At 41.1% G+C, this 27,915-nt stretch overlaps 2 protein-coding genes across 4 annotated transcripts; both read left to right on the top strand.

The window, feature by feature from the left end:
- Positions 1-762: 762 nt before the first annotated feature.
- Positions 763-23,838, top strand: LOC121624496 (synaptic vesicle membrane protein VAT-1 homolog). Of its 2 annotated transcripts, none has more exons than XM_041962179.1 (7): positions 763-1,342; positions 6,855-7,062; positions 10,589-10,759; positions 10,920-11,009; positions 12,146-12,384; positions 14,558-14,749; positions 23,824-23,838. In XM_041962179.1, the coding sequence occupies exons 1-6, from the start codon at positions 959-961 to the stop codon at positions 14,747-14,749; spliced, it is 1,284 nt and encodes a 427-aa protein (XP_041818113.1). In that variant the 5' UTR covers positions 763-958; the 3' UTR covers positions 23,824-23,838. The 2 variants fall into 2 exon arrangements, with proteins under 2 accessions (XP_041818113.1, XP_041818112.1); XM_041962178.1 differs by lacking the exon at positions 23,824-23,838 and adding an exon at positions 18,151-18,484.
- Positions 14,666-27,420, top strand: LOC121624497 (probable phosphatase phospho1). Of its 2 annotated transcripts, none has more exons than XM_041962182.1 (2): positions 14,666-14,749; positions 23,824-27,420. In XM_041962182.1, exon 2 carries the CDS (start codon positions 23,858-23,860, stop codon positions 24,623-24,625), a length of 768 nt encoding a protein of 255 aa, XP_041818116.1. In that variant the 5' UTR covers positions 14,666-14,749; positions 23,824-23,857; the 3' UTR covers positions 24,626-27,420. The 2 variants fall into 2 exon arrangements, with proteins under 2 accessions (XP_041818116.1, XP_041818115.1); XM_041962181.1 differs by lacking the exon at positions 14,666-14,749 and adding an exon at positions 20,910-20,996.
- The last annotated feature ends 495 nt before the right edge of the window (positions 27,421-27,915 follow it).

The following is a 27,915-nucleotide window of genomic DNA, read 5'->3' as shown; positions in this document are numbered from 1 at the left end:
TGTTTTCCCTCCAGCTGTGAGCTCAAGTAATCCTGGCAGGACTCCGGTGTCCGGGATTTGAAGCTCACCGCAGCTCTCTGACATTTGGCCAATACAAAGAAACGGTCACTTTTTCAGCTGCGTCAAGACAGACACAGACAGCTCGAAAAACACCGGAAGTTACAAGATTTGAAATGTAAATAAAAGCTTTTTCAAAGTATAAAATTATATCAGTTTATAACAGGAATGTTATTCATGCTAGGTCTAAATAATGACTACATATGTAACTAGAGAGAAACATGACTACAATTTGTTCCTTTATAGCCACTTAACTGACGTCTGAGTTTGATATCTAGGCTGACATTTGGAGCCTGCTTTATGTTGATTTCAGACCTTATTCTGGATTTTTTTTGCACCTTTTCTGTTAGCTTCTAGTATGCTTAAAACTCTAGATAAATTATTTCCATTCTTGTTCAGAAGCAAACACTTTTGACCTCACCAGCTCATGACATTACTATGACTGATTTGTTTAATTGATCAATCTTATTTTAATTGTAATTGTTTTTGTTTTGTTTTTTGATTGGTGAGATATGTAAAACCAGTTTTGTCTGTCGTTCTTAACACGTATTTTATTCACAGTATTTTTGACGAATGTAAATGCTTGTGAGTGACAGGCCCCCCAAAAAAGACAGTTCCAAAAACGCTCTAATTTTATTATGAAAGGCCAAACCGGAACCAATGTTTGAAATGCGGTGGTCTTGACGTTGGTCACTTGTTGAGCGGAGCGCACACACAGGAAACCACGCACGCAGCATTAATCTCATTTTTACAAAGGATAGGAGTGTCTTGAGTGGTCGGGCACTTATTGTGCGACAGTTTTTACAAGAAATAGTTGTTTATTTCTTATAAGAAACGCCCAAACAGGCAGAAGTGTTGATCTGGACTGAGAATCTAGGAGGACGCACATCACAAGTGGTTTATGATGTCTGGCGAATCGGCTCCAACTCAGCAACAACAACCTGAGCAGGAGAAGAAGCCCGACGAGCCTCCGCCAGCGGCTGCAGATGCACCGCAGGAGTCGGGGGGCAGCCCCGCAGCCGGGGAGAAGCCTCCCCCCTGCAGGGCTCTGGTCCTGACGGGCTACGGCGGCTACGACAAAGTGAAGCTGCAGGTGAAGGCGCAGAGCGAGCCGCGGCTGAAGGCGGCCGAGGTCCTGGTGCGCGTCAAGGCGTGCGGGCTGAACTTCGCCGAGCTTCTGGGCAGGCAGGGGCTGTACGAGCTTTTGCCCGCCCCGCCTGTCACGATGGGAATGGAGGGCTCCGGGGTCATCGAAGCAGTCGGGGAGGATGTGAAGGACCGGAAAGTGAGTAAAGAGCCGCGCACGAGCAATGTCATGTGTTGAGGAGCTCTGCTGAGGATTTTTGATTTAAAACCCGCATCAGCTGAGTTCACTGACAGGTGTTTCTGGTCTGGAAACCTGCATCCTGTTGTTCCTCGGTGGCTCATGGGTTCTCCTTCCTGGCCAAGACGTGCTAGTAATCTTTTCCAAACTCTAAACCAGATTAGCTCCACCGCCTCTTTAGTGAAAGTTGCAGAGAAATTAAAAACCTGTAACCTGTTGGGTTTTTGGTGGGTCTCTGTGAGATACATGCTTATAAAACACAAAACCCCCAAATATTCAGTTAACATGCATTTGGAATGAATGTTTACAACACATGTCTGTCTTTAAGCACAGCTAATCATATCTAAAATTAATCTTACTATCCATTTATCTGTAGATTGGATTCTTGGTTAATCAGTTAACATTTGGTTTAGTTGTTTGTCAGTCCAAACCCCCAAAATATTCAAGATTTCAATGATATAACAAACAAAAAGACAAAAAAATCCTCACAATTGAGAGGCTGGAATCATTGAATATGTGGAAACCAGTACCTTAAATCATTGATTGATTGTCGAAGTAGTTGTTTAAATGCCACCTGTGTACATGGGTTTTCGAACATCTCCGTGCAGTACGCTGTGTATGCAGAATTTAAAAAGCAGCACCCCTTGATACATAACCTAATGCATTCCTGCAATGTGTTGTCTTCATTTCAAAAGGAGGAAGGAGGCTTCCCTGCTGCTAAATTAACATTCTGGCGTTGTGAATAGTTACAGTGTTTGATTTACGGTGTGTCCTTGAAGCGTTTTCACATTCAGCACAAATGTACATTCACCTTCTCCCTGATAAGAGCTTTCCAGAGGTCGGCTTTTAAGAAAATTTATACTCTCTATGTCCGTGCCCCCTTTAAATTCATTATACCAACCCTAAATTCGTTTTTCTCAGTCCGATTCTGCTTTCTGGGGAGTCTGAAAGAGTGGGAATTGGTGATATTGCTTGTTTTTTTGTAGTGCCTTCGATTTATATCCAGCCAGCTGCAGATCTAACTGAAGCCTGCAGACACCTGTTCCCTGCAGGTAAAGCAGGGAGCAGGTAGCTGGTCTCACAGCATCCACAGGCTGAAGGCTCCACTGGTTCTACTGTATTTGTATTAACAGCACATCAAGGACACATCCACAGTGACTCACTGCAGGCGACCTCCATGACTTCTCATCCCAGCTTTTGCAAAGACTCTCCAGTTTTCACCCGCAGGTTCAGACTTGTTTACTTGCGCTGGCACGACGGATCAAAGCTCGAGAATGTGTCACGCCGTCATTGTTGGTCTTTAACTGGAGCCTCTTGTGTTCTGCGTGCTCGCACTCATGAATATGGAGACGGAAAACACTCACATCTGAATGAGTAACAGGACCCTTTCAGCCGTGTCATTGAGTTCACAAGAGTTGCGTTAATTGTTTTGACTGCCAGGCAGAACTCTGATGTTGTTTCTCTCATTTTCTTCTAAAGATCTGAATAAGAACCATGAGCTATTTATTCTTGCCAATGTTTTCAAAGAGAATGAAACATTCAGGGAGCTTTGCACAGTTGTGCAATCACTGGGCATGTCCTATAGCCCCTGTTTGTGCCTCTCATGTATGAACAGTAGATTTGAGTTACAGGGCTGCGCATCAGCGTTTCTGAACAACACACATCCAGATGATGCTTAGAAACACTTTCCAGAATCCTCAAAGACTCTTCCGACCACGTGGATGAAAAATATTCTGTCAGCTGCAAGATAAAAAAGATTTTAAACCCGTTTATCAAGTTGCGCCTCTTTTTTCCAATCCAAACAAAGGCGGCAGCTCGGAAACAGCGTGTCTCTGCGCTCTATTTGTTCGCCTTGAAACGAAATTAAAATGTTATCATCGGTTGCACTGGCATACTGATGTTACCTTCCACTGTTTATGTTCTGTGCAGCGCAGATGTATTAGTGTAATTTCTGGCTGCCTGGAAAGGAAATGCAGTCGCAACTTGAGGAAACTGTATAAATATCTTTTTTTATCGCGCAGCGGACAGAATGTTTTTCATCCAGATTGCTGGTGAGCCTTACAGGACCTTGTAAATATCGTCAGAACGGCGATAAGTCTTGATCTGAGTGCGTCCAGGCGTGCACCATTAAGCTTATTTAACATGACTTCAATCACTTGTTTTAAAGAGGATGTTTTCCATGTCAGATTAAGTGCTGACATGAGGCACAACAACCATGTTTATCTGAGGTGTGAACGAGGCCTTCAAGCGCTCAGATGCTTAGCTTCCCTGTCAATCTAAATGAGAGACTTTGGGGTCACCTCTCATTCAGACACGTCTTTTCCAGGCTATTGTTAATTAAGTTTTACATGTGTGACTTACTGAGGCTCCCCCCTGGCCCTCTGTGTAAGTATGGAATTTTCCTCCTCCTCCTCCTCTTCCTCCTCCACATAGTACACCCCTATCCCACCCTCCTCTAATTCCTCCCTTCATCATTGTCTCCATTTTCAGAGAGCAGGAATCCTTAAAGGGGAGTGGTGCGTTCCAAAACACCACAAAGCCCCACATGCAACAGTTGCAGGAGGCGTTGTGTGAAATTGAGGGAAAGAATTTAAAATGTATCGGCGCTGGAGGCGGAAAAAAAAAAAGGTCCACATGATTGGTGTAAGAATCTGGGTGGGGCTGCAGTGGATGGTGACATAAAGGGAAGTGATCCTGGAGGCAGCGGCGAGGCCTCTGCAGATGAGGACAGGAGGGTGTGGCCGTTTCATAAGACGCTTGGAAAGCAGACAGAGCAGATGTGCGATGAAGGATCCCGTTCACAGCCCGTCTGTCCAGATTCCAGGTCCGGGTTTGCCTCGTCGCAGATGTTTCCACGCCGGATAAAATGCAGTGACAGTCAATGATTAGGCCTCACGACTTGATCGATATTTTGGAAGATTGAGCATGAGTAATTTCTGTTCCAGCTGACCGCGTTGAAGGAAATACGCCATCTGTTCTGCAAATGCACTCTTTAATCAACTTAATGTAGACGAGAGGCTGTGGCGATGTGTTCTGCATGAGCTCAGTGCATTGGAAGCTATAGAATGAATATATCATGATAAATCTGTAGTGTAACTGAGTACATTTACTCAGTATTGAGATGCTTTTACTTCACACGATTATTTTATCTTCTGCTACTTTATACTTCTCTTCCACCCCAGTTTAGAGGGAAATATTTGTGTTTTTCACTCCACTTTGCCAAAAATAAAATATGAAAAGCTAACGAAAAATGACACATTATTAAACCAGTGTGTCCCAACTCTTTCTGGCTTGGGACCTTTTACAAAATATAAATAAATCAGTGTGTAGTTGGGGGCCACGGGCAACTTATACAAACTTCCAGATGTCTGTGAGACGCATTGGATCTCAAATGCTTTCTTTAAAATAACTGTTTTAGGCCCAAAATGATCCAGTATTTCACAAATAACAGCAAAGATTAGAGAAAAGTCAGAAAAATGAATAGAAGTGTTCTTCTGTCTGACCTCATTAATAATCTCGTGTCTCTTTGGAGGGGCCCAACCTTTGTGTTGGGAACCACTGGACTAAACTACCAAACTGTGTATAAAGAAGTAAATAAAAGAAGCTCCAACTTGACCAGCTACAACACAACAGTGTTAACGATCCTGTAATGTAATGTAGCGGGGACATCACATGTATTACCTACAGGAAATAATCAACAGGAGTATCTGAAGAAGCTGAGGCTCTCTCTCTTCAAAGCTACCAAACTCCTTTGACAGGGGACACAGGGGAGTTGCTGGTACCCCTGCCTCAATTGTTATTGTGTGACTTTCGTGTTGTGTTTTATCAGCTTAGATACTAATGATGCATTTGTATTTTTAATTAAGTAGGATTTTGGAGTTTCATTTTTCACACTTACGTCTACTTTTACTCGCGGCGATGGAAGATCTGAGTGATTCTTCCATCGCCGCCCATCTATGTGTAGAAACAGCAGGAAAACTGTGCTGTCACTCAGGCTTTGGCAGCAAGTTCTGCAGTGAGTAATTTAAATAAACAGCAGTTTTCCACACAAACCTCACTGTCCTGCTTCAAACATCATCTCAGTTGCCTCAGTTCATGTCAGCTGTCCAGGAACTGAGCTCAGCCTTTTTCAAACTGGCTATCATGCATTTTTGAGGTCATCTAGTGGGTGTTTGAAAGCGTTTCATCAGACGAGGGTTGAGAAACTCAATCAGCCCAGAGAGGAGCAAGTCATCTGAGGTGGAAGTTAAAGCGTAAAACTGGAGTGATTTCACAGCAGCAGACGTGTAAAATGTTTTTGTGTGTGTGTGTCGTCCGTCTGTTGTCATTGGTCTGTGTGCAGCAGGAAGTGGGTGTGGCTCAGAGCTTTTGAGGCTGTTTTAACAGGAAGCAGTGCGGCGTCCACAATCAGATCAGGGGTCTTTCCTGCGCCCTCCACTTTTTGGAAAGTTTCGCAACACCGGCGATCCGCTAATAATAACAGCATTTCTCTGTTTAAGAAGCACAGAGCGGGAACAGCATTTCCCATAAGCCCCTTTGTCTAAGCTCACAAACCGAAAAGGTTCAGGTACATGCAGCAGGTTTTATGCAACCTTGTTTAAAACGCATGTTAAGGTTTTTGAGTTTGAACTAAATTTCTGGACTTGTAGAGAAAGAAAAGCCAAACACACGGAACACATTCAGTCGTAAACTGAAGACATTTCACAGTCGGGCTGCCTGTTTAAACAATATTTCATTCTCAATATGTAACAAAAGCAATGTCGTTCAGTTTGAGCTGAAAGCCACTCAAAGGGAAATTTGTCTGCAACTTTTGATAATAGTTTCAGTCATTTTTGAAGGAAAAATGCTAAAAACGTGCTGGTTCAAGCTTCTCCAATGTGAGCATTTGCTGCTTTGCTGCATCATATGTGACAGTAAATGAAATATTTACGATCATTGAAAGTTTGGTCGAACAAATAAAATAGCAATAAAAAGGCACCACCTTGTGCACTTCGACGGGCAACAGGCATTTTTGACAACTTTTCTTTACCTTGCCGAGAAAATAGTTGACTACTGTACCGACCATTCCTTCGTAAGGGTGAATGTGTGTGTTAACAGAGCAGAGCAGTAGTGTAATAACTGTCCCTCATGTCATTTGACACAGCAAATATATATCAGAAGACTTCCTGCCTGCTTGACCTCAATTTCCCGTTCAACAGCACTGTGTGGGGGGGGGGGGGGGGGGAAAGCTCCAGTATCTAATACTCAAGATGGGGAGTTACTTCTTTTTCTCATCCCTTAAAGAATCATTTCCCCTAAAGCACATGGCCATTGTGCAGTTATGCTTTTATTTGTCCAGGTTTTGAAAGATTTCAATGAAGGTGAATGGAGTTTTCACTCACACACACACACACACACACACACACATCACCACCACCATGATCTCCTGAGAAACTCGTGTCCCTCCTCCCTCTCCTCCTTTTTCCCTCCTCAGGTGGGGGATCGTGTCATCGTGTTGAGCCGCAGTGGCATGTGGCAGGGAGTGGTTGTTGTGCCCGCCAACCGCACCTTCCCCATGCCAGAGCAGATGAGCTTCGAGGAAGGGGCTGCTCTCCCCATTAACTACATGACCGCCTACATGATGCTGTTTGAGATGGCCAACGTGAGGCCGGGCAAGAGCGTTCTCATCCACATGGCAGCAGGTACGACGCACAGCACGCACCAGTGCACTGAGCGTTGTTTTGAATATTGTGTCGTTTCCCCCAGTTAGGGCCAAATATGCCTGTGAATATTCTCATTCCTCCAGGTCATCGTAAGCTTCAGGGCATTCAATCGTTCGCAGCTGGACTTTGTCAGTTTGTCTCGGAAGACGTTTCGCCTCTCATCCGAGCAGGCTTCATCAGTTCATGTGCACCAGACTAGAATGAAATGGTGTTAGATTCAAGTATTTATCCACTGAGTGAGGCCAACCCCCAAAACCAAGGATGGTATCATTCTATTGTGAGGCAAACGATCCCCCATTAAGGCGGGGTATGGTGCCAAATAGAATCAGCGGTGTCTGACACACTGATGAGCAAACATGTTGAAACGCCTGCTCCTTTAGTTGTTAGCGCCATTTGAAAATATGGCATTATAACAAAGATACTGATCACTCCTGAAAGGCGCATTGAAACACAGCAGCTTGTGTTTCTCCTCTGTTTTGTTGCATTTCTCTGCTTTTGGCTTCTCGATATTTTTATTTTAATACGCACAGTAAATACAGTGTTTGTTGTTTGCATGCAGTAATTTTTTTTAACCAATTTCATACACCAAACGACTGCGAAAAATTAATCATAATTAGGATTTGAAACACGATTTGATCCCCAGCTGTCTCCGCCATGTTGCACGGTTGGACCCATGATTGAATTATGAAGTGAGGAGTCACACAGCTCGTTCACTCTGGGCCACTAATCACTCCTCTGAATGCAGCCGCAGTCCTGTCCTGAAAAATTAGCAGCTGAGAGACCGTGGGGTGGGTCATTGGTGAGGATATACTGTGTGTGTGTGTGTGTGTGTGTGTGTGTGTGTGTGTGTGTGTGTGTGTGTGTGTTTGGGCAGTGCTCTCATAAGAACTTATAAAATGGCAAACAGGATCGTTTTCAGGCATGGTTGCTTTGGCAACACCTGACATTTAAAAGGGGGCTTCAGCAGCGCAACAAGCAATTATGTCTCATTTACTGTTGAGGATTGTGTGTCCATGTGTTCAAATAACCAATATCTGAGTGGTGTTGCAATAATCACAGGTAGGAAGTTTCTGCATCTTTAAAGGACCCAAAAATATACTTCACTTTGAGTATTTAATGTTATTCAGAAATCAAGTTTAAAGGGGCTTTAACCACTGACAGGTGTCCACAGGAGTTGTTTCTGGTGTTGAGTCATGCTTCCAACTGGCTGATAAACATGAATTGATAAATCCTAATGAAGGTTCACCTCAGTGTGGATTTTAAAGCTCGTGCTCAGACATCCTGCCTGCTCAGCGACGGAAGAAACATACTGAACCGTTTTAACATCATGCTTTGGCTTCGAATGCGACCCAGGACCCGCGTCTTGTCGCTAGCTTTCTTCCATTAGCAGTCATGTGATCATCTGAGAAAACAACCTCATCACAAGATCTATTAAGCAGCTTTTCCGCAGCGTTTAATCATATCACATGACCTTCATCTTCAGGTGGAGTTGACCCTGCTGCTATGGATTTTTTTTGTCATCTGATCATTTGAAGGACCTCTCGTCAATGTCACCTTATTAGCTGAGAGTTCAGAGTCCATTGTTGAACAGTTGAGACAATTTGTCCGCTGATCAAGGTCATGTGATATGATCGAAAGCTGCTAAATAGACCCTGCAGTGGGATGTTTGATCAACTGCTGTTACTGGGATCAAGAATGAACCCTGAACTTTTGGGAACGTTCTTATTTTGGCTAAAAATCTGATTAACCTCACTGCCTGTGCTTTTTTGCACTATATTTGAACAATATTTCAACTCAAGCAGGAGAAACGTCCATAAAACCTTTCAGACGGACATCTTCAACATGTTATCCAGCTCAGTTGTTTAATTATGGTAATTACGAGCACATTATGTGATATCATACTGGGAATTTTGACAGTGTATACCCAATAATTGTGAGCAGTGATAAATATTTCAAATTAAAAGCCTGCTGCGTGTCCATTAGCTACGTCAGGGAAGCACATTAGATGGTAGCGGGTGGACAGATGATTTGTTCTACGTTTTGCAGCAATTTACCCTGTGCTCAATATGCCAGAGCTTTGGCTCCTTTGCCTTTTTTAAGTGCTGCAATTTTCCGTGTCATCATCTGCAGCCTTTGTTTGTTTTGAAGTTACTCACTGAAGCCTGCTTTCAACATTGAAGGTGTAAAAGATGTTAACGCTGCAGTAACTCAGATAGCTCGGTATTTGTCGACCACTCTTGAATCCACGTATGCAGGTCAGTTACCATCAGAGTCAACCATTACGGTCTAGTGCTCTTCTGCATCCCCCGCCCCCCCTCTTAAAGGCCAGGCTTCATTGCTGAGTGGGCGGGTGGCTGTTAGATGACCTGTATGAATCAGCCACACAAGGCCAGGGTGATGAAGAGGGCAGGAAGGATTACTGGTGAGCCTGCTCACCCGGGCAGCCGTGATGGTGAAAAACCTTTCACTGTTCATCAAGAGCAGAGATCACTGTCTGCTATTTCAGCTGTTTGTTCCTCAGTCTTTCAAGATGTCAGCCACCGTAAAATCACATTGGTGTGGAGCGTAATGTCACCACTCCCTCTGGAGTAGAAATGAATCAAATCCCACCGCTGTTGCGAGTGTAATTTACTCTACATGCATTTTCCCCCATTGATTTCCACTAAGTGGCTTAAAGATTGAAAAACACATGCACTATATTATGTAAATGCTGTAACAGCCTGTTCCAACATTAAATTATGTTTACACAAAGTGAAATATATCCAAGTTTTTATGGCTGCATCATCCCATTAAATGGAAATAGTATTTTTTGTGTGCATCATTTTTTTCCGCTGGATATAATCAGAGTGTTTGGTGTCTCAGCTAGAATTTAAAATATCTGGCTGCACAGTGTTTTGACACTGGTGGATCAGTGGGGTTGAAGAAGCATTGCACAGGCTTTCCTTGCAAAGGCTTTTGTAGTTACACCTGCACAGCGACTGCAATGCATGAATATCACTATATTAAGATATTTCAATCCCAAATGATCAGATAAAATGCATCAAAACGCTGTCTGTCTCCTCATAAAATAAAATGCGTGGATTTGATTGAGCTGGTAAGTCGTTTTTTTTGCAAAAGGACATTACAGACAATGAATTAACAATAAGATAACACAATATTTGAGTAAAATCTGGGTGCATAATTGAGTATTAAGATGTGGAAAACCTCTTCTGTTCGTTTACCCTCAAGTTGTTCAGAGCCTTCTAGGAGAAATCTGAGTTGCTTTATAGTCTAAAAAGTTGTTCAATCATTTCTGGCATTTAATAGGTTTAAGGCAGTTGTGAGTCAGCCAGGTAGCTGCTTTATTCAGTTACTCTTTCTATGAGATCAGCACCGAAAGCCACTCGTTGTTTGATGAATAATCAGAGGCCACACAGAGCTTGAAAAGCTTTACTGTGAAAAGTGAAGCACCTGCAGCTGCTGCTGTTCTCATTTCTCTTTGTGCTGCTGGTCTGCACGTCCATAGGTGGCGTCGGTATCGCCGCTACCCAGCTGTGTCAGACCGTGCAGGATGTGACGGTTTTTGGCACGGCGTCGGCCTCCAAACACGAGACCATTGCACAAGGTGGGGTAACTCACCCCATCGACTACCGCACCAAAGACTACGTGGAAGAAATCCGCAAAATCAGCCCAAAGGGTGAGAAGACACACACGACACTGTAGTCTGAAAGCACAAAAAACACACCTACTTTTCTTGCCTGGCCAGGGAAGTTCATATTTTCATAAAGAGACATAAAAAGCTCCTCATCTGCTCATTCTGTCCTCTCTGTTCACCTCTTCACGCTGTCTCCCTGCAGGAGTGGACATCGTCCTCGACCCACTCGGTGGTTCAGACACCCAAAAAGGTTTTAGTTTGTTGAAACCTTTGGGCACGCTCATAGTCTTTGGTAAGACAACCGGGACCAGAGAAACATGTTTAAGTGCATTTGTTGAGTCTGCCTTAATGTTTTTGTGTCTTAGCTTTATTTTGCTATTTTATATTGAGGAACACATATTCACCATTAACAAGCTGCTTATTAGCATGCATATTTGTCGTGCACTGGATCGTTATTTGTCATTAAAAAGCACTTATTAATGCATTATTGTTGAGGTTAGGGTGTTTTAAGATCGTAATTCATGTACAACTTTCTTACATGCTACCAATAAGCAGTAATTAGACGGTTATTGAGGGAAAACTCTTTTAGTTAATGGCCGTTGTAGCATATGGTGAAACAGAATGATGCATTAATAAGTGCTTCATAATGACTAATAAAGGGCCTGAATGGCACTATTACACTCATGCTAATAAGGAACTACTTAATGGAGAATATGTGTACCTTAATATAAGGTGTTACCACCCTAAGTACTTGCATTTTAACTAATTGTAATGATGTTGTTTTGTATCATTTTATTAAAAATGAATGGACGTGAATGGTAGCTAACAGAGGTGGAAAGTAAATACATTTACTCAATAGCTGTGCTTATTTAGGTGCATGTACTTGAGTATTTCCATTATGTGCTACTGTTTGCTTCTACTCCAATACTGTTTGGAGGTAAATATTTACGGTTTTACTGTATTTATCTGACAGCTTCAGGTACAAGATACTTTACATTTTTATATTACAAAATGTATGAAATATGATATGTTTTCACAGATTAAACTTCAAAACAGTATTAAAAGTTAGCTCCATTTGTGCCAGCAGTAACATGCTTCTTATAGATTGTGTCAGTAATAATCCAGTAAATATATGCTGTAATAGTACACTCACAGGGACCATTTTTCTGCAGTATAATAATAGTCTACAAAACAAATCTTGCTTGAAATACAAAAAGGAGCAATATTACCTTATTCCACCATAACAAGCTGTGTAAATTGTGCAAATAAAAAGAAAAGTTCACGTTCTCACATTTTCTCACATTCCAAATCAAATTGGGACGCATCTTAATGAAAGACTGTTTCATCATCTCTAGTTTCCTACAAAATGACTATTGTGAAAATCTTCTGTGTGCGGTTTTTAATGTATCCTGTTCTCCCTTATTCCAGGTGCAGCTAATTGTGTGACAGGCCAGAAGAAGAACCTGCTGGCCATGGCGAAGACCTGGTACAACCAGCTGTCGCTCACCACGCTGAAACTGATGCAGGCCAACAAGGCGGTCTGCGGCTTCCACCTGGGCTACATCACTGATGAGGAGCTCCTGAGCAGGACCATGTTCAAGCTGCTTGAGCTGTACGAGCAGGGAAAGATCAAGCCCTGCATCGACTCACGCTATCACTTTGAGGAGGTCAGTTTGATCATGTGTATATACACCATATAAAATGACACACAGATATTGTACTACTACTTTTTATGCATGCACGATAGCACTGTCAGGCTGATGTGAAACAGTATCTGCCACTAGAACTTATACCAATGAAATAACATGATTGTGTTAAAGAATTAGTTCAACGTGTTGGGAAATATGTTTTTTTCCTTACTTGCTGAGAGTTAAATAAGAAGACCGATACCACTCTCATGTCTGCAAGATAAATGTGAAGCTACAGCCAGGAGAGAGTTAGCTTAGCTAAGCGTTAAGACTAGCATTGAGGAAAGCTAAAGATAAAAATAAATGATAAAGATCTAATTTCCTTAACCTGTAAGAAACCAAAGTGTAAACACGATGATTCCCATTTTTATGTATGGGTTATGTATCTGATTATTTCCTGGTTCATCAGTCTCCAGTGGTTGCCTCGCAACTGCTCCCAGCCAAGATAGAGTCTGACACATATCCCCCCCAGATTTAACAAAAGAGAAATAATGTCTTAATTGGTCTTCTTTAAATGCGCTTGCATGCAAATTGTGCTACCCTTGGACAGAGCCAGGCTAGCTGTTTCCACCTGTTTTCAGTCTTTATGCTAAGCTAAGATGCTATAACTTTGTATTTGTCCTGCAGACATGACAGAGGTGTTGCTCTTGTCACCCATCCCTCAACATATAAATAAACAATAGGGTTGCAACAGTATGAGATAACCATCTGAGAAAATATCACAGTAGTACACAATTATTATTATTATTACAGCATGTTGAATTAACTTCTAATTGAAAAAGAAGATCAGCTTTGAGCTTTTAAAAAAATGGCAGTTGATTCAATTAAGTAGAATTCAGTATTTTTTCAATAACATTAATACGGTAGAATTCGATTCGTAGATAAGCAAGTGTACATGGTTTGATAACCGTCATTCCACTGTATGCCATGCAACCAGTGTACCAGTGCCAGGTCAGTAAATATATTTCCTAGCATGTTGAACAATTACTTCATGGTTTGACTACAGACGTAGTGCTTAATGTTTTCTCAGCTACACGCATGAGGTGAATGTAAATCCACTTCAGCTCCACTGAGGCTTCCTCTGTGTCACAACCTCAGAAAAAACTCCTTCTGGTGTTTTCCTCTTTTCCATCTCTCATACGTAGACGAGCAAACCCCCCCAATCGTATGAGTCGGTACTTAAGGGCCGTTGCTAGGTGACGTGTAAATTGTTGCCGTGGCATCCACTACTTGCGGCGATATCTTTGTTTTGAGTTTCTCTGGCTGGTTTCAAGGACCTACAGGAGACAATTCTGGCTGTGGGTTTGCAAGCAGGAAACAGACAATAGCTGAGGAAGGAAATGATAGGAAGTGCAGATGACTTGGGGCAGAGATATGTAGCTTAGATAGCCATTGTTTTCATTAATGTTGCTCCTCCACTTCAGGAGATTATCTTACCAAGGATATGATATATATATGATATATTTGATTTATTTATGGATCTACAAGATATATTAAATCCAAAGGGTAGCACATATTTCAGACATGATCCTTAGATGTTACAAAATGTATAACCTAAAATTAAGCAATAAAAAGCTTCGATGCAAAAAAATTCAGTGCAAAGCAAACTGCTCTAATCAATACTTTTATTTGACTGATGGATGACTTGTATTAATGAAACTAGAGAATTAACAGCTAGGCTTTTTAGCATCTTTCCACTCACTTTTTTGGTTTGCCAGCCTGCGACTGTACTGTTTTCATTCACTCTCATCAATTTCCGGACTGATGAGGCAGCTCTCCCCGATGACAGAGCTGTAGCTGCAAAAGAGCCAGATATTTCCCTCAGACGTTGGTGGAGACCAAAATGGAGCTAAAAGTAGAGTGAATATTAGACTTAACGTGTAAAGAAGTAACTGTTAGCTAAAACTCCATACTGACTTCATAAGGTGAGTATATGTCAGTGTTGTGTTTACTGCTTGTTTTGCCCAAAAAATCAATTAATGCAATCTGGCACCTTCGACATGTCCATTAAAAGAAGAATTTTCTGTTTATTTCAGCTACTGGTTTTGTTTTGTTTTTGTGGATCACCTTAGCAATAAGGGGTTTAAATGACAGACGGGTTCTGTTTCAGCAGGAAAAAAAATACCTACTCTGCTCCTCTGTCTTTCCTCAGGTGGCGGATGCCATGAGGCGCATGCACGAACGCCAAAACATCGGGAAAGTCATCCTCCTTCCTGAACCCAAGAGGGAGGAAGAGAGGCCAAACTCTGAGCCCGAGCCGGCAGAAAAAGTGGAAAAAACTGAAGGTGCCGTCAGCGAGGAGAGAGAAGAGGCCACAGAGGAAGTTAAAGCAGAGAAAGATTGAGTAAGAGTGCTTATTGGAATGATATTTACAGGCACGTCCTCACTGAGTTCCCTGTTTGTCAAAAAAAAGGAAAGAGAAGAGAAGCAAGATGCCATGAATTCTTTGACCTTGTCAGTATTTTCACATGTTTCTGAATAATTTGTTGTGCAATATGTCTAAAGTGTAGTGTCTGCTGGGGATACTTGTGTTTGAAAAAAGAATTAACTGTATCCTGTTACATCACGAAAGGAATAATGTATTCTGATTACAGATGGTTGTTAAAAACAAAGCGAGCGGGTGTGGTTTCAAAATGTAGGGTCGCCATGACAACAGCTCAACAACAGCCCGATCATAATATTTAGAAGAAGAAGAAACCAAAGCGTGTGAAACGTCTAAGAAATGATCCTAAACTTTGACCTCTAAGTAAAAAAAAAGTGTAAAAGTAAGCATGGGTAGCTAAAAGCAGTAATCAGTCATGTCATGACTAGACTACCCATCATGCATTGCAGCCATCATTATCAAGTCTTAATTGTATTGCAGCATGCAAGAGGAAAGCGTACATACTGTAAGAAACTTCTCATAAAGCTATTTGGGATGTTTTCATAAAAACCTTTAATGGTTAAATCTGTCGAGGTGCTATAAAATGTTTGGCGGTTGTTCCATGATGAGTGTTAAAGGTCAAAGGTCGACCTAAAAATGAAGCATTTCCATAAATACTGGATGGCAAGTTTACGCATTAACAATCATTTTGACTTTCTGTCCTTATTCATTGTCTTTCAAAACCAAATTCTTGTACTTCACAGCTCTGTTGATGAATTTGGGAGCTCATGAATGGCAGCCTTTTAAACACTTAAATCATATTAGGTCACATTGTGCACCTATTGAACAGTATGTAAAATGTACAATATGTATATTTTAAAAAATACAAGAAAAACCTCCAATTAATTTCTATTCTTCTATCAAAGTCCGATCATATTTTCTACCCATAAAACTATATAACAATAATATCATGAGAGCCATCTATCATTCAGTGGCCAATTGTAGTAAAATAAAATGCATCAGAAAATGATCCGTCTGAAATGAATTTCCCCAAACTTTGTTTTTCAATTTTTCTGTCATCAGCATCTGACCTCAGATCAGGTGAAGTCTTTTGAATGTAATCAGAATACATTACTGAGCTTATTCATTCGATGGAGTATTGAATAAGTGTAGTCAAATGTACCCACCCAGCCTGTTTCATCACTAAACAGCGTCGTGATCGTTGGTCTAGTTTCATGCATTGTGACGCACCAAATGTAACAATGAACGAGATGAATGCTGTGAGGCAGAAGTCGGTGTCGTATTCTAGCTTTAGCGTTTTATGTTCTCCATTATTTGTGCCAAGTTTAAAGCCAGCTTCCACCGCTGCCGTCAAGCCAACTGTGAATAACAATTAACGGGACTTCCCTGCCTCGGCACTCGTCACCTGTCATGCTGAACCTGAGCTGAAACTGTTTGGCAAGCCTCGTGAAGGCCTTGATTTTTGTTTACTGAGCTGCAGCTACATCCTCTTATACGTGCGTACAGGGAGCCTTTTAAAAAGTAATGAAGAAAATCTGGGACGATGCTTTGCTGCGTCTGTGCTCAGTCTGTCTTTAAGCTCTCACAGTATAGTGTGATGTGATTCCTTTTATGGCTTGTGTATCTTTGCTGGCCTTAAACAGTGGCGTTTGGGCTCAGTAATTCAGATGTTTTGTCCATCTGTGGCTGTAATTCAATGCTGTGACGCAGGAGACGCTCGAGAGAAGGAGTTTTGCCTCCATCGCAGCTCCTCACATTCCTCTCCCCACCCTCTCCGCCCTGCTCTCTCTCTGGAGCTGAGCTCTTAAAAACTCTCCAGCATGCATTGTTTTGATTTCTTAAAAGCACTTGCCACAAGCTTCCACAGATAATACTTTATGTTATTTACATTTCTCTTCTTTTGGCCACTTGGACAAGTATTGTTAAGTTTGGCCAGGTTTCCATCTCCTAGCATGAAGTAAGATCTGATGTGGACTTTGAGTGGGAACTGGAGTCGTCTCAGCGTGATTATGAGAAGTTCAGCCTGTTAGAAAACTCCCAGCTTATATTCTTTCAAACTTTATTTTGGGATGTTGATGTTTGCCTGCGTGGCAACTAACTAACTACTGAGCCAGACAGCAGAGGCGTTTAACTCATGAGCCTGTTGAGTTAGTGGAGATAAAGCACATAAAGACACGTTAGAGCCTGCACACTGAGAAGCTGAAAGGTTTGGCACATTGAACACGTCTGATTGCAGTGACGGGCAGAGAATAGAGCAGCAGAACATTTGTGCCAAAGTGTGACCTTCTAAAGTGCTAGTCTGAAATGTGAGAGAAAAGCATCACGCTTCCCATAATAATTTGACAACAGCAAACATGAACTGATGCAGATGCAGTGCTCACTCATGCAACGAGGGCCCTCTAGTGGTCAGTGAAGGATTATGCCTTTAGATAAGTAGTCATAATACTCTCCATGGTGTCGCCTATGAGCTAAATGTAATATGGCCTAATGTGTCAGATGTAAAACAAAATGAAATCAGCTGGTTTTTTACAGAACCCCTAATGTCCTGTAAAGTGATGATTTTTATTATATTGTGCACCTTTGTTTAACATCTCTCTTTATTTTCTGTCTCCTGGGTATAAAATCATGATATATCTAAAAGCACTTTTAAATAGTGGTCAGACTATCCATTATTCTTAAAAGATCTTTTATATTTTTTACACTATGATGTATACTCTAATCACCTTTGTTTTATACTATTACTACACCATCCCATAATGTATGAATTAGTGATTTAGACAGCTAAGTGATGAGCTATAATGGTGTATTAATGAATATCAATGTGTAAAAATCTTATGGATCTCTTAAGAATAATGGACTAGTATTTAAAAGTGTCAGATATTTGATGCTTTTATTGTCTAAAGAAAAGACAGGAAGTGAGCAGAGCGATGAAACAAAGGTCATTCATACAAGTTAAGATAAAATATATCACCCCCTGGGACCTCTGTAGGTTCCCATCCACAAAAAGCTGAATGGAAAACCATCCTAATTGCAGTTGATCCTCCTCAGCTCGACCTTGATGTCCAAATAAGACCTTCAAGTAAAAAGAAAATGTTAAACCATGTTTACACAATTCAAAACAATCACAAACTACATATTCTGCTCTGTCAGTTTAAAAATCTCTTAAACAGAAAAGCTGTTAAAAAGATTTCTAATTATTCCCCATTATTATAATATCCTGAGCCTATTTACATACATGTTATTGCTCATTCATGCTAGACATATGTACAGTAACCGGTGCATTTAACTTGCAGCATAATAAATGTGGTGATGGCCATCCTGTGTGCTGTTCCTGAAGGGTTTCATGTGTTTTTTGGGCGTAGGACAAAATTATGGAGCCTGTACATCCTCTGCACATCCATGGCTATTCATTCTGATGTCTTTGAGGAGGGTCCTCTACTCTCAGTCCCCGCATCCCCCTGATTCCTGTGCCCCTGTGTGTAACTGTATTCATGATGGTGATAGAATGATGATGCTTTTTTTCATTTTTTTTATAAACTTTGTGCACATTTCAGTGTTCATAACCTGTCTGTATTATTAAAGTGTTATCACATACGTTGCTCTGACCTTCTCCATTACTTTATACACTGCTTGTGAATCTCTAGCCTATAATAATACATTATCATTTATATGTTGTAAAATAAATGCAGTGCAGTAAAAGAACTATTTCCCTCTGAATTCTAGTTGAGTAGAGGTTTTTAGTTGGTTGACCATTATTCTTGATGTGCATGACCAACAGCAGGGGTCATCACCTGGTAGTCTTTGTGCAGACACTGATAGCTGCTCAGGCTAATGATTAAAGGACCATGCCGCTGTGTTTGTAGTTACTAGAAATCACATGAGTTTATGTTACCACAGAGCGGTTATCTCTGATTCAGCTTCCTGCTCTGTCCCAGAAACCAAAGGTTGTGAGGAAGTTCCCATGAACACCCTTTTCTTTGAAATGTGGCTTAGCTAATCAGGGCTAACCTTCTGCTATTAGGCTAAAATAATCGTGCGATATGATATGATGCGAGCGCAGGACAGAATTTGGAAAGATTAGCACAACAACTAACAAAAGATATGAATATACTTACTAGAATCTGAAATATTGTGGATTGAGCTTTATTGGCAAATGTAAAACACACTTTTATCAAAAGTCAGCAACAAAATGTGCATCAGTAAAACTCAACTTCTACCTCCATCTCACTTTCAGAAGCTGAGAGCAGAACGGCTCTCATGCCACTTTTCCAAAACTTAAAGGGTCCAAATCTGCACCCACTGAGAGAGTCAGATACATCCAAGTACATGTGCCACAAAAATCAAACACTGTACTGCAAGATGAGAGGCTAGTTTGTTTTTACAGGGTGGAGAGGCTGAGATGTTCAGATACAGTGATAACATTATGCTTATTATCTCCTCTCTCTATCAGCACTGGATGTTACTCTGAGTGCTTATCCTGTTCTTACCTCATTATGAGTTTGTCCAGCCCTTAGCACAGCAGATATTTTACATGGTCTTGGGAAACTGGAGGTCACCCTTTGTGTAACCCTCAGCTGTCTGCGGCGGATGACAGTCTCATACTTGTAGCTGACACAGGCCAACAGAAATGCCTCCATTTATTTTTAGATGGACCCTTCCAGCTCGCAAGTGACAGCTTCTGTTTTTCAGACCTGCAACACATGTCTCCACCACAGCGTACCAGCTGTGTAAAAGTCAGTTATTAGTAGGTTGGTAATGCTGTTGCTAGAGCATCAGCTTTGAATGCATATTCACCAAATACACAGTACTGTACATTATGGGATAGTGACATGAGTGCTACAGAATGATGGTGTCCAATTACACGAGGACAGGCCTCGCTCTAAAAGTGCCCACGGAGGAACATCATGAAGACAGCTGGAAGCATCATGTCTGCAAAAAAAAAATAAATATATATATATATATATATATATATATATATATATATATATATATATATATATATATATATATATATATATATATATATATATATATATATATATATATATATATATATATGAATGTCGATAGAAGCGTTGCACAAGTCTGCAAAAGCAGCTACAGCATTGAGCAGAATATAAACTGAAGTGGCTGTAAAGTAACCTGCAGATATATGCAAGGCACTTCAGTACTCTATTAATGCTGCTTCTTAATTCTGATTTATGTACATTAAGCGATGAGCTGTGTCTACAGTACATGTAGTACGTGTACTGTACTAACTCAATTCTATTGCCATAAATCTGAACATACTTGGCTGTGTTAAAATAGAATTACGTTAAGAATAATTGTGTTCCCTGGACACTTTATTAGTAATTATCATAAGTCCTATGCTATTAAACAGTAAATGTAGTTCTGGATTCAACAGAATGAAGCAACTCAATCAGCCAAAATTAAAGTAGTTTAATCAGGATTCTTAAAAGGCATCTTGAGTTATGAGCAAATCTGTGAGGCTAAGCCCACCTGCACCAATCAATACACACGTACATAATTTCCAGTTATTGGGCTGAGTTTCATGTTTCTGACTCATTCCAGCTCACAGCACTTTGAGCTATTGAGGCAGAAAAATAATGATGATAATAAATCTGCATAAACAACAGGGTTCTGCATGTTGAACCCCTGAACCCTAATAAGCTGTTCTCTAATGATATTCAATAGATCTGTAGTATTAAATCAGGGTTACTTCATTTCCAAGAGCCACTATTAGTTTAATAAAAACCATTCAATAGACAATAGCTCTAGCTTTAGTAGTACAAAATATAGCACAAAATGCCTCTTCAATCTAATAACCTGTTCACTCAGTCGCCACTTTACTGGGAACATTCATAAATTCTACCTCTACACATATAATAATGATCAGCTTTGGCAGAGAGCTATAACTTAACTTTTTGTTAATTTTTTGTTTGTTTCGACTATATTTATGAATTGAAATGAAAATGAAGGATTTCTGTTACGACTTCTGCCAAGATCGTTATTCTCTGGGACCTTTATTCTGAAAGGTTGCGGCGGAAGTTCCGTGCTCACGCTGTGTGACTTGACGCAGCGGCTTTAAATGGGAATACCCTCTGCGCTACTGTGGGAGTCTCCTTTAAAAAATCTTGCCGCGTCACTGGGATGCGGTCGCCGGAGCCGGGCACCTCGTCTACCGTCCCCGCCTGCATGCCCACCGCCGGTAGGCCTGATTTTCTTGTCTTATTCCGCGCAGGCTTTTCTTTTCCCGCAGTTTTTCTCTGTGCGTAATTTTCCTGTTTATATTTGCCTTCACATCTTCGCCGCTCGGACAGACTCCCGGTCAACCTAATGACTCCTGACAGAGCCGCGCTAATGACTTTCAGCGGTAACCTCTCGCACGGGAATAGCGCTCCGGGGTTAAAATTAGATAGCTTAGTGTGTAAATATGTCCTATTAATAATGGAGCTGCTGAGGGAGAGCGGGCGGACGCTCGCTTGGCACAATGCGCCGCTGCAGCCGACCTGCAGGTTGCAGGACATTTCGATTACTGAGCAGCAAACCAGCTGCTCTGTTATTACTCTGTCAGCTGGGCTAGAAAATGGTGTGCATGCATTTCATCATGTCCCGCCAGGCCAAGGTTCCCCGCAAACCCAGCATATTATATTAAAACACACATATAATTTTGACTTTTTTTTACAATCGTATACATTTTTTTAAATAAATATAAGAGCTGCAGCGGTTTTAGTCAGTTTAATCAGCCTTCATTCTAGGCTTTTGATAACATTGAAGCGTAAAGTGTGCATTCTACCACAATAACGGTATGTTGATTTAGACTGTTTGCATACACGCTGTGCAAGCTGCCGGTTAAATACTGGTCATGGCTATTCTGGCACATGACCTTCTTAAATCATAATCTTCAACTCCTCAGGGCATGTAGTGCGCGTTCTTTCTCTATTATTATTACATTGCATTGGATCACTCTGAGTATAGCTGTGCATTGTTGCCGGTTTGTCAATGCAGCTATTCACAGGACGTTGAGACCAGACTTTGGTGTTGAAACTGTAACATTCCAGCTCATTAGAAAAGCTCTGTGCAATTAAGTTGGATGTTGCAGGAAAAAAGCTTTGAATAGGTTGATCGAAATGTATTTAATACTTGGTGGAGAAGCCTTCGTTTGCAGTGACAGCTTCCTGCATGAAGACACTAATCTCTCTGGTGTTCTGTTGGGAGTTTGGTCCGTTCTTCCACACAGACCGTCTTTAAACCTTGAAGATTTCAGGGCGCTTGCTGATGAATGTTGAATGTTCCATTGGGTTGAAGTCTGCTGCTTGACTGAGTCATCCCAACACCTTTACTTCCCTCCTGTGGAACCAACTCGCTGCCTCCTCCTGGTATGTTTTGGACCATTGTCCTGCTGGAAGGTCTCATCCTCATCCTTATCCTCGTTGTGGATGGCAACGGATTCTTCTCAAGAACTTCCCCATACATGGCTCCATTCATTCTCTCTTCGATAATTTGGATTTGGCTATTACCATGACAAGAGAAACAGCAGCTAATATGGGGGTCTATGGGGACTGACTCGCTTTTAGAGCAAACCTCAAGTGGCCATTTGAGGAACTGCAGCTTTTTGCATTTACATTTTGTCTTAATATTTCAGCCCCAGAGTTTGCCGCTTGGTGAATCCCAATGTCTGGTCTCAATTTCATGTCAATAGCTGCATTGGAAATACGTTAAATGAAAAAAAATGTTTAACATTTATTCCCTCCACTGTGCTGCACTCATGCACACATGTTGAGAAGATCGAAAGAGCGCCAGGAAAACACAGTATCTACAAACAAAACATGATCTTGTTTCTTCTTCTTGTCTATTTGAACTATTGAGATGGTTTCATGACATTATTATTAACTGAATACATTTAAACATGTGATTTAATGTGAGTTTAAGTACATCAGATCATGTGAATTTCTCTGGAGTCAGAGGGTGAAAACACGACTGCTACACTGCTAAGCTAGGCTAGTTACCTTTAGTAGAAGCTTGTCTTATTTTCTCCAGATTTAGTGACTGCCTTATTTATGTGGAATAACAAACTCAATTACTGGACGATTGAAATTGATCAGTGGTAGGAGACTGCCTAAAGTGGGTAAATTAGCTCTAACTAGCGCTATCTCACCTGCGAGCCTTTACTAGCCAGAGTGCAGTCACTACAGTTTAGATTTTGCCTCTGTTTTCTAGTTCTAGCACATTTCCTCAGTCCCTCATTACACATTGTTATGGCGTAATAATTTTCATATGGGAAAAAGATGTCAAAGAGTCTGGTCTTGACTCTATTTTGACCATTGTAGTAAGTGTAAACTAGCATAAAATATAAACCAAAGTAATAATAATCACCACTGCTGGTTGAGTCATTACCACTCACATTTGTTCCTCTTATGGTAAAGGTATGCTGTACCGCTGTTCACTCAAGTTACCACACGCCTGCAACAGTGACAGCCTTGTGCTACAAATACATCAGCTATGTAAATATGGAATTGGCCCCGCTCCGAGTTCTGGCATGCATAAAGTCATGTCTGACTGAGCTTTTCTTCCCCCTCAATCCTAAAGGAATGAAGGAATGTCTGTGTGGAAAAGTGCAATGAGGTTAGGAAGTGCCTGACAACGTGTTGCATGTGAAAGCGTACTGTAGTGATTCAAACAAAGATGCACGTGGTTTACTTTGAGGTTGTTTTCGTGAGGTGTGAGGAACATCCTGTTTATGTGTTGTTTAATTTGAACTGCTTCCTTTTTTTCCTCTTGTAAACAAATGTTTCCCCTGCAGCTTATAGCCTAATTAAGAGTATTTATACATTCTGATGTTTCCTCAGCCCTGTGTGGTTCAGTGCTGCGGTTTAATTGAACCCTGGACACAGTGTGATGTCAAACTGGCATCCTGCCATTGCCATTTTATTTTTAGAGTAAGATGTAATAAACCAGTAGAGAGCTCCTCGTCTGCTGTCCTTAACAAAGAAAAAAAAACCTACTGACAAATTTTCATTCTCCTTTTCTTAAAGAGGGACCGCTCACCCTTTCCTCCACATCCTGAAGATGACAGCTCCATCAAACCTAACCAACACAGCGCCACAGCAGCAGCGCTTTTTGGTGTTGTTCGACTTTGATGAGACCATCATCAACGAGAGCAGCGATGACGCTGTGGTGCGCGCCCTGCCCGGTCAAAAGCTGCCCGACTGGCTGAAAAACAGCTACAGGGAGGGGCACTACAACGAGCACATGCAGAAGGTCTTGGTTTATATGGCGGAGCAGGGCGTGTCTAAGGACTCCATTCAGTCGGCGGTGGAGAAGATCCCACCCACACCCGGCCTCTTGAACCTCTTCCAGTATCTGCAGAGCCACCAGCAGGACTTTGAGCTGGCGGTGGTCTCTGACGCCAACATGTACTTCATCGAAACGTGGCTGGAGCGCGCAGGGGTGCGTCACCTTTTCCGGAAGATTTTCACAAACCCTGCCAGTTTTGATGCGACTGGCCGGCTGGTGCTGCTCCCTTTCCACTCGCACTCGTGCTCCGGTTGCCCTGACAACATGTGCAAGCAGGTGATTCTTCGGGAGTATCTGGCGGGCCGATTAAAGGAGCGCGGTGGTGCTCCCTTCCAGAGGGTATTCTACATCGGAGATGGGGCCAATGATATCTGTCCTTCCCTGGCTCTGGGGCCCCGGGACACCGCCTTCCCCAGGAGGGACTTCCCCATGCACAGGCTGCTGCAGTCCCAGGCTGCCAAGTTCAAGGCAAACATTGTTCCTTGGGTCAGCGGTGAGGACATAGTGGACTGCCTGAAGAAGATAATGGAGGAGAGATGAGATCAGTGTTTGTGTATGTTTGTGTATGAAAGAGTGAGTGGAAGAGGGGCAAATATAGTAAAAGTGCACCAACCCCTGTCCTGGTGAGTAGCAGGACATGCATGATTTTACCCCAGCCACTCTCGGTACAACCCATAAGGATGTAACGAAATCCTCTGCATCGATTTGAATCATCCATTCTAAAGGGATAGTTTTTGGAAATACGCTTATTTGCTTTTAGATAAGAAAACAAAAGCCTCTGTGATGTCTGCACAAGAAATATGTAGCTGGAGCAAGCAGTCAGTTAGCTTAGCTTAGCACAAAGACTGGAAACGAGGGGAAACAGCTAACCTGACTGTACAAGGATAACAAAATTCGCCTGCAATTTTTAAAGCTGACTAATTAACACGTTAAACGTCATTTGTTTATGCTATACAAAAAACAAAGTATTAAAGTATAAAAAAGGCAAGTTGGGGTTTTATGGAGGTTTTGGGAGCAGTTGCTAGGCAACTAGAAGTCACCGCATCCGGCTGAGAAACAGTCCGAAACATAACCGATCAAAAAGGGCGAGTTATCATTTTACACTTTGACTTTTGTCCAGATTAAAGAGAAATTAGTTATTATGTGTTAATTAGTGAGTTTTAAAGGTGTTGAAAGGTGGATTTTTTTGCTTTGGGCACGTCCAGGCTAGCAGTTCCCCTTTGTTTGCAGTCTTAATGCTAGGATAAGATAACCGGCAGCATATTAACTGTACGGATGAGAGAGGAGAGTAGTGGTAGTCTTCTCATCTAACTTATAAGCATATTTCCCAAAATGTTTGATTATTCCTTCAGAGTATAATTGTTAGGTTTTAAATGTGTATACAGTATTAGAAGTTGACTCCCATTGCAAGTAAACAAGCTCACGATTGACAGTGGAGATATGCAGTACTGATGATGCACTAAGTTCTGGTTTTTGAGTCTGATCAAAATGCTGAAGATCTTAACCAAAGTTGTGTCTAGTGTTCTCCGGAGTGGACTAAATCCGATGCAGCCAGCTCACTTAACAGCCCATTCCTGTCAATATGAATGTAATTTACATTTGAATATCTCAATGTATTTGACATGTTTGAGCAATCTTAGCTGTGAAATTTTGTGTGAATGAAGAAAAACATCTTAAAACCACTCCATTTACGGGGGTCTTCGTGTTGACAGGCTCCTTTTTAAAACACTCACAGCCACGTTCAAGGCCTCGACGATGGACACATAAGTAGGATCGGGTGTTATAGCACTGCCTGGGACAAAAGACCACACATGTCGTGTCAGGCAGGGACAAGGTCGGCATAGAACAGGGATAAGGTGACAGTCGCTGTGCTCTCTCCACCAGTCATTACTGATACCTAATCTAGGGCTTGATTATTCAATGGTAATCTACACCAGCATTGGATCCAAAGGGAACGTTGCAGCCATACGCCCGCCTGTGACTCTGAAGCAGTGGAAGAAAATGTAATGCAAAGCACCAATTGGAAAATTTTAAGCTCTGGTTCTAATTCTATTAGCACCTAGTGTGCTTGTACCCTATTAAAACTCCCTGTGAATATTAGTATTGATAAAGAGCCGTCTGTCCAGTACCTTCTCATGTTTGAATGTATTCCCAGTAAACTGCAGTGTTGTGAGTGAATGATGACGAGGGTTTCGGCCTCTTTAGTACGTTTGCATATTAACTCAACGTGTAACCTCATTTTGCCTCACTCAATTCATGACAGGGACTAGAGAATACGTACAGAAATATCAATAAGGAGCACTTGTATTCATGGATGTGGTTTACAGGGACATTAATATTGTTTTTAAGTTCAGGAAATTTTTAAATATATCTTGTTCAATCTTGTACGTGAAAGCTTTTTCCATCCAATAAGCTATCTAAATTCTGATACGAATGGGGTGTGTACTGTATACTGTACACTTGTTTACTTCTGCAGCCTATTTAAGGTTTCCACGTCAGTGTGCACACCAGTTAGCACCCACTAATTTGGTCCTGTCTAGTAATCAAAGGTAGTATGAATAATTAAGTGTATATTTGCATACACTTCGTATTTTAAATATTTAAAATATTTCATCCATATCCATAGACTGTACATCTTGTTCAAGCCATTACAGTTAACAATAAGAACGTTTGGTTGCTGATGAAAAGCAGTAAAACAGTAATAAGTTTGTTAATTGATGACATACTTCTAGCCTTAAAAGACAAAATTATGCTGTAGAAGTGCTGGAAATGTCCTCTAACCAGTGTTTTCGTTTCTCAGGGAGTAGAGAAGAAGTGTTAACGAGCAAACATAATAATATATCTTTTTAAACAACTGCTGCTCTAAGAACAAAACGTTCAAACAGTTTAAATGTGGACGAGACGTAATTAACGCAGCTGGAGTTTGATCCTGAAGTTCTTTGGGATCAAAGCCCAGGCCCTGAATGCTTTGTGATTAAAGTTCTGTGAGCTTTGCTCCTCCTGATGCTAGAAGTAAGGGTATTTTAATTTGTTTTAACTGTCTGTGTACCTGTAAAACTTCCACTGAGTTTTGTGCAATAATTAAATGCTGTGTTCTTGATTTAATGTAACATAGATTTAAGGTTAAACAGAAAGCAAAACTTGGCATTTGACATTTTCAGGGATGTGAACTGACACCAGACCACCAAGTGTTTTTAATGCAACTTTAAAATTGTGGCTTCACGACAACCAAATAAAATGATGTGATGTTAGGACTCTGCTTGGCTAGAATGCTACTTTTTTTCTTTCTTTTTTTGTGGTTTATGTGTGTAATGCATCAGTGTAACAGGAATATAAAGCCATTATCTAATTAATCTGTTTTTCTTGTGTATTTTACAGTCACGACTTGAAAGTAACACAATCTAGTTTCCTCTTAAGAACCAGTTAGGTTCATCATAGCTTATCATCTTATCAGCTGGTTTAATAGACTTAAGTTGACAAAATGATCACACCTGAAGGTCCATTTAGTATTTAGTTTTCGATCATATCACATTTCACAGAGATGCCAAAATTGTCAAATTTCTTTAGGGACTTCAGGGATGATTGTAAAGTATAAATTAAACAGATTAAAGTATTTGTTCACAAAGAATAAATATGCATCTTATGGATTATTACATATATGTCATATGAAAAATCTATATTAGATTAGTAAATAATATGGAACTATTTCCATCAATTAATCAAGCAACTTTTTCAAAGCAAAAATGTGCCTTAGTTTTTAATATTTGCTGCTTTCTCTGAGAAACTGAGATGGCCTTTTTTACAATGTCAAATTTTGACGTTTTATAGCC

Source organism: Chelmon rostratus, chromosome 21 (assembly GCF_017976325.1).
Source record: "Chelmon rostratus isolate fCheRos1 chromosome 21, fCheRos1.pri, whole genome shotgun sequence".
NCBI lineage: Eukaryota > Metazoa > Chordata > Actinopteri > Chaetodontiformes > Chaetodontidae > Chelmon > Chelmon rostratus.
This window is presented reverse-complemented; position numbering and strand designations above follow the sequence as displayed.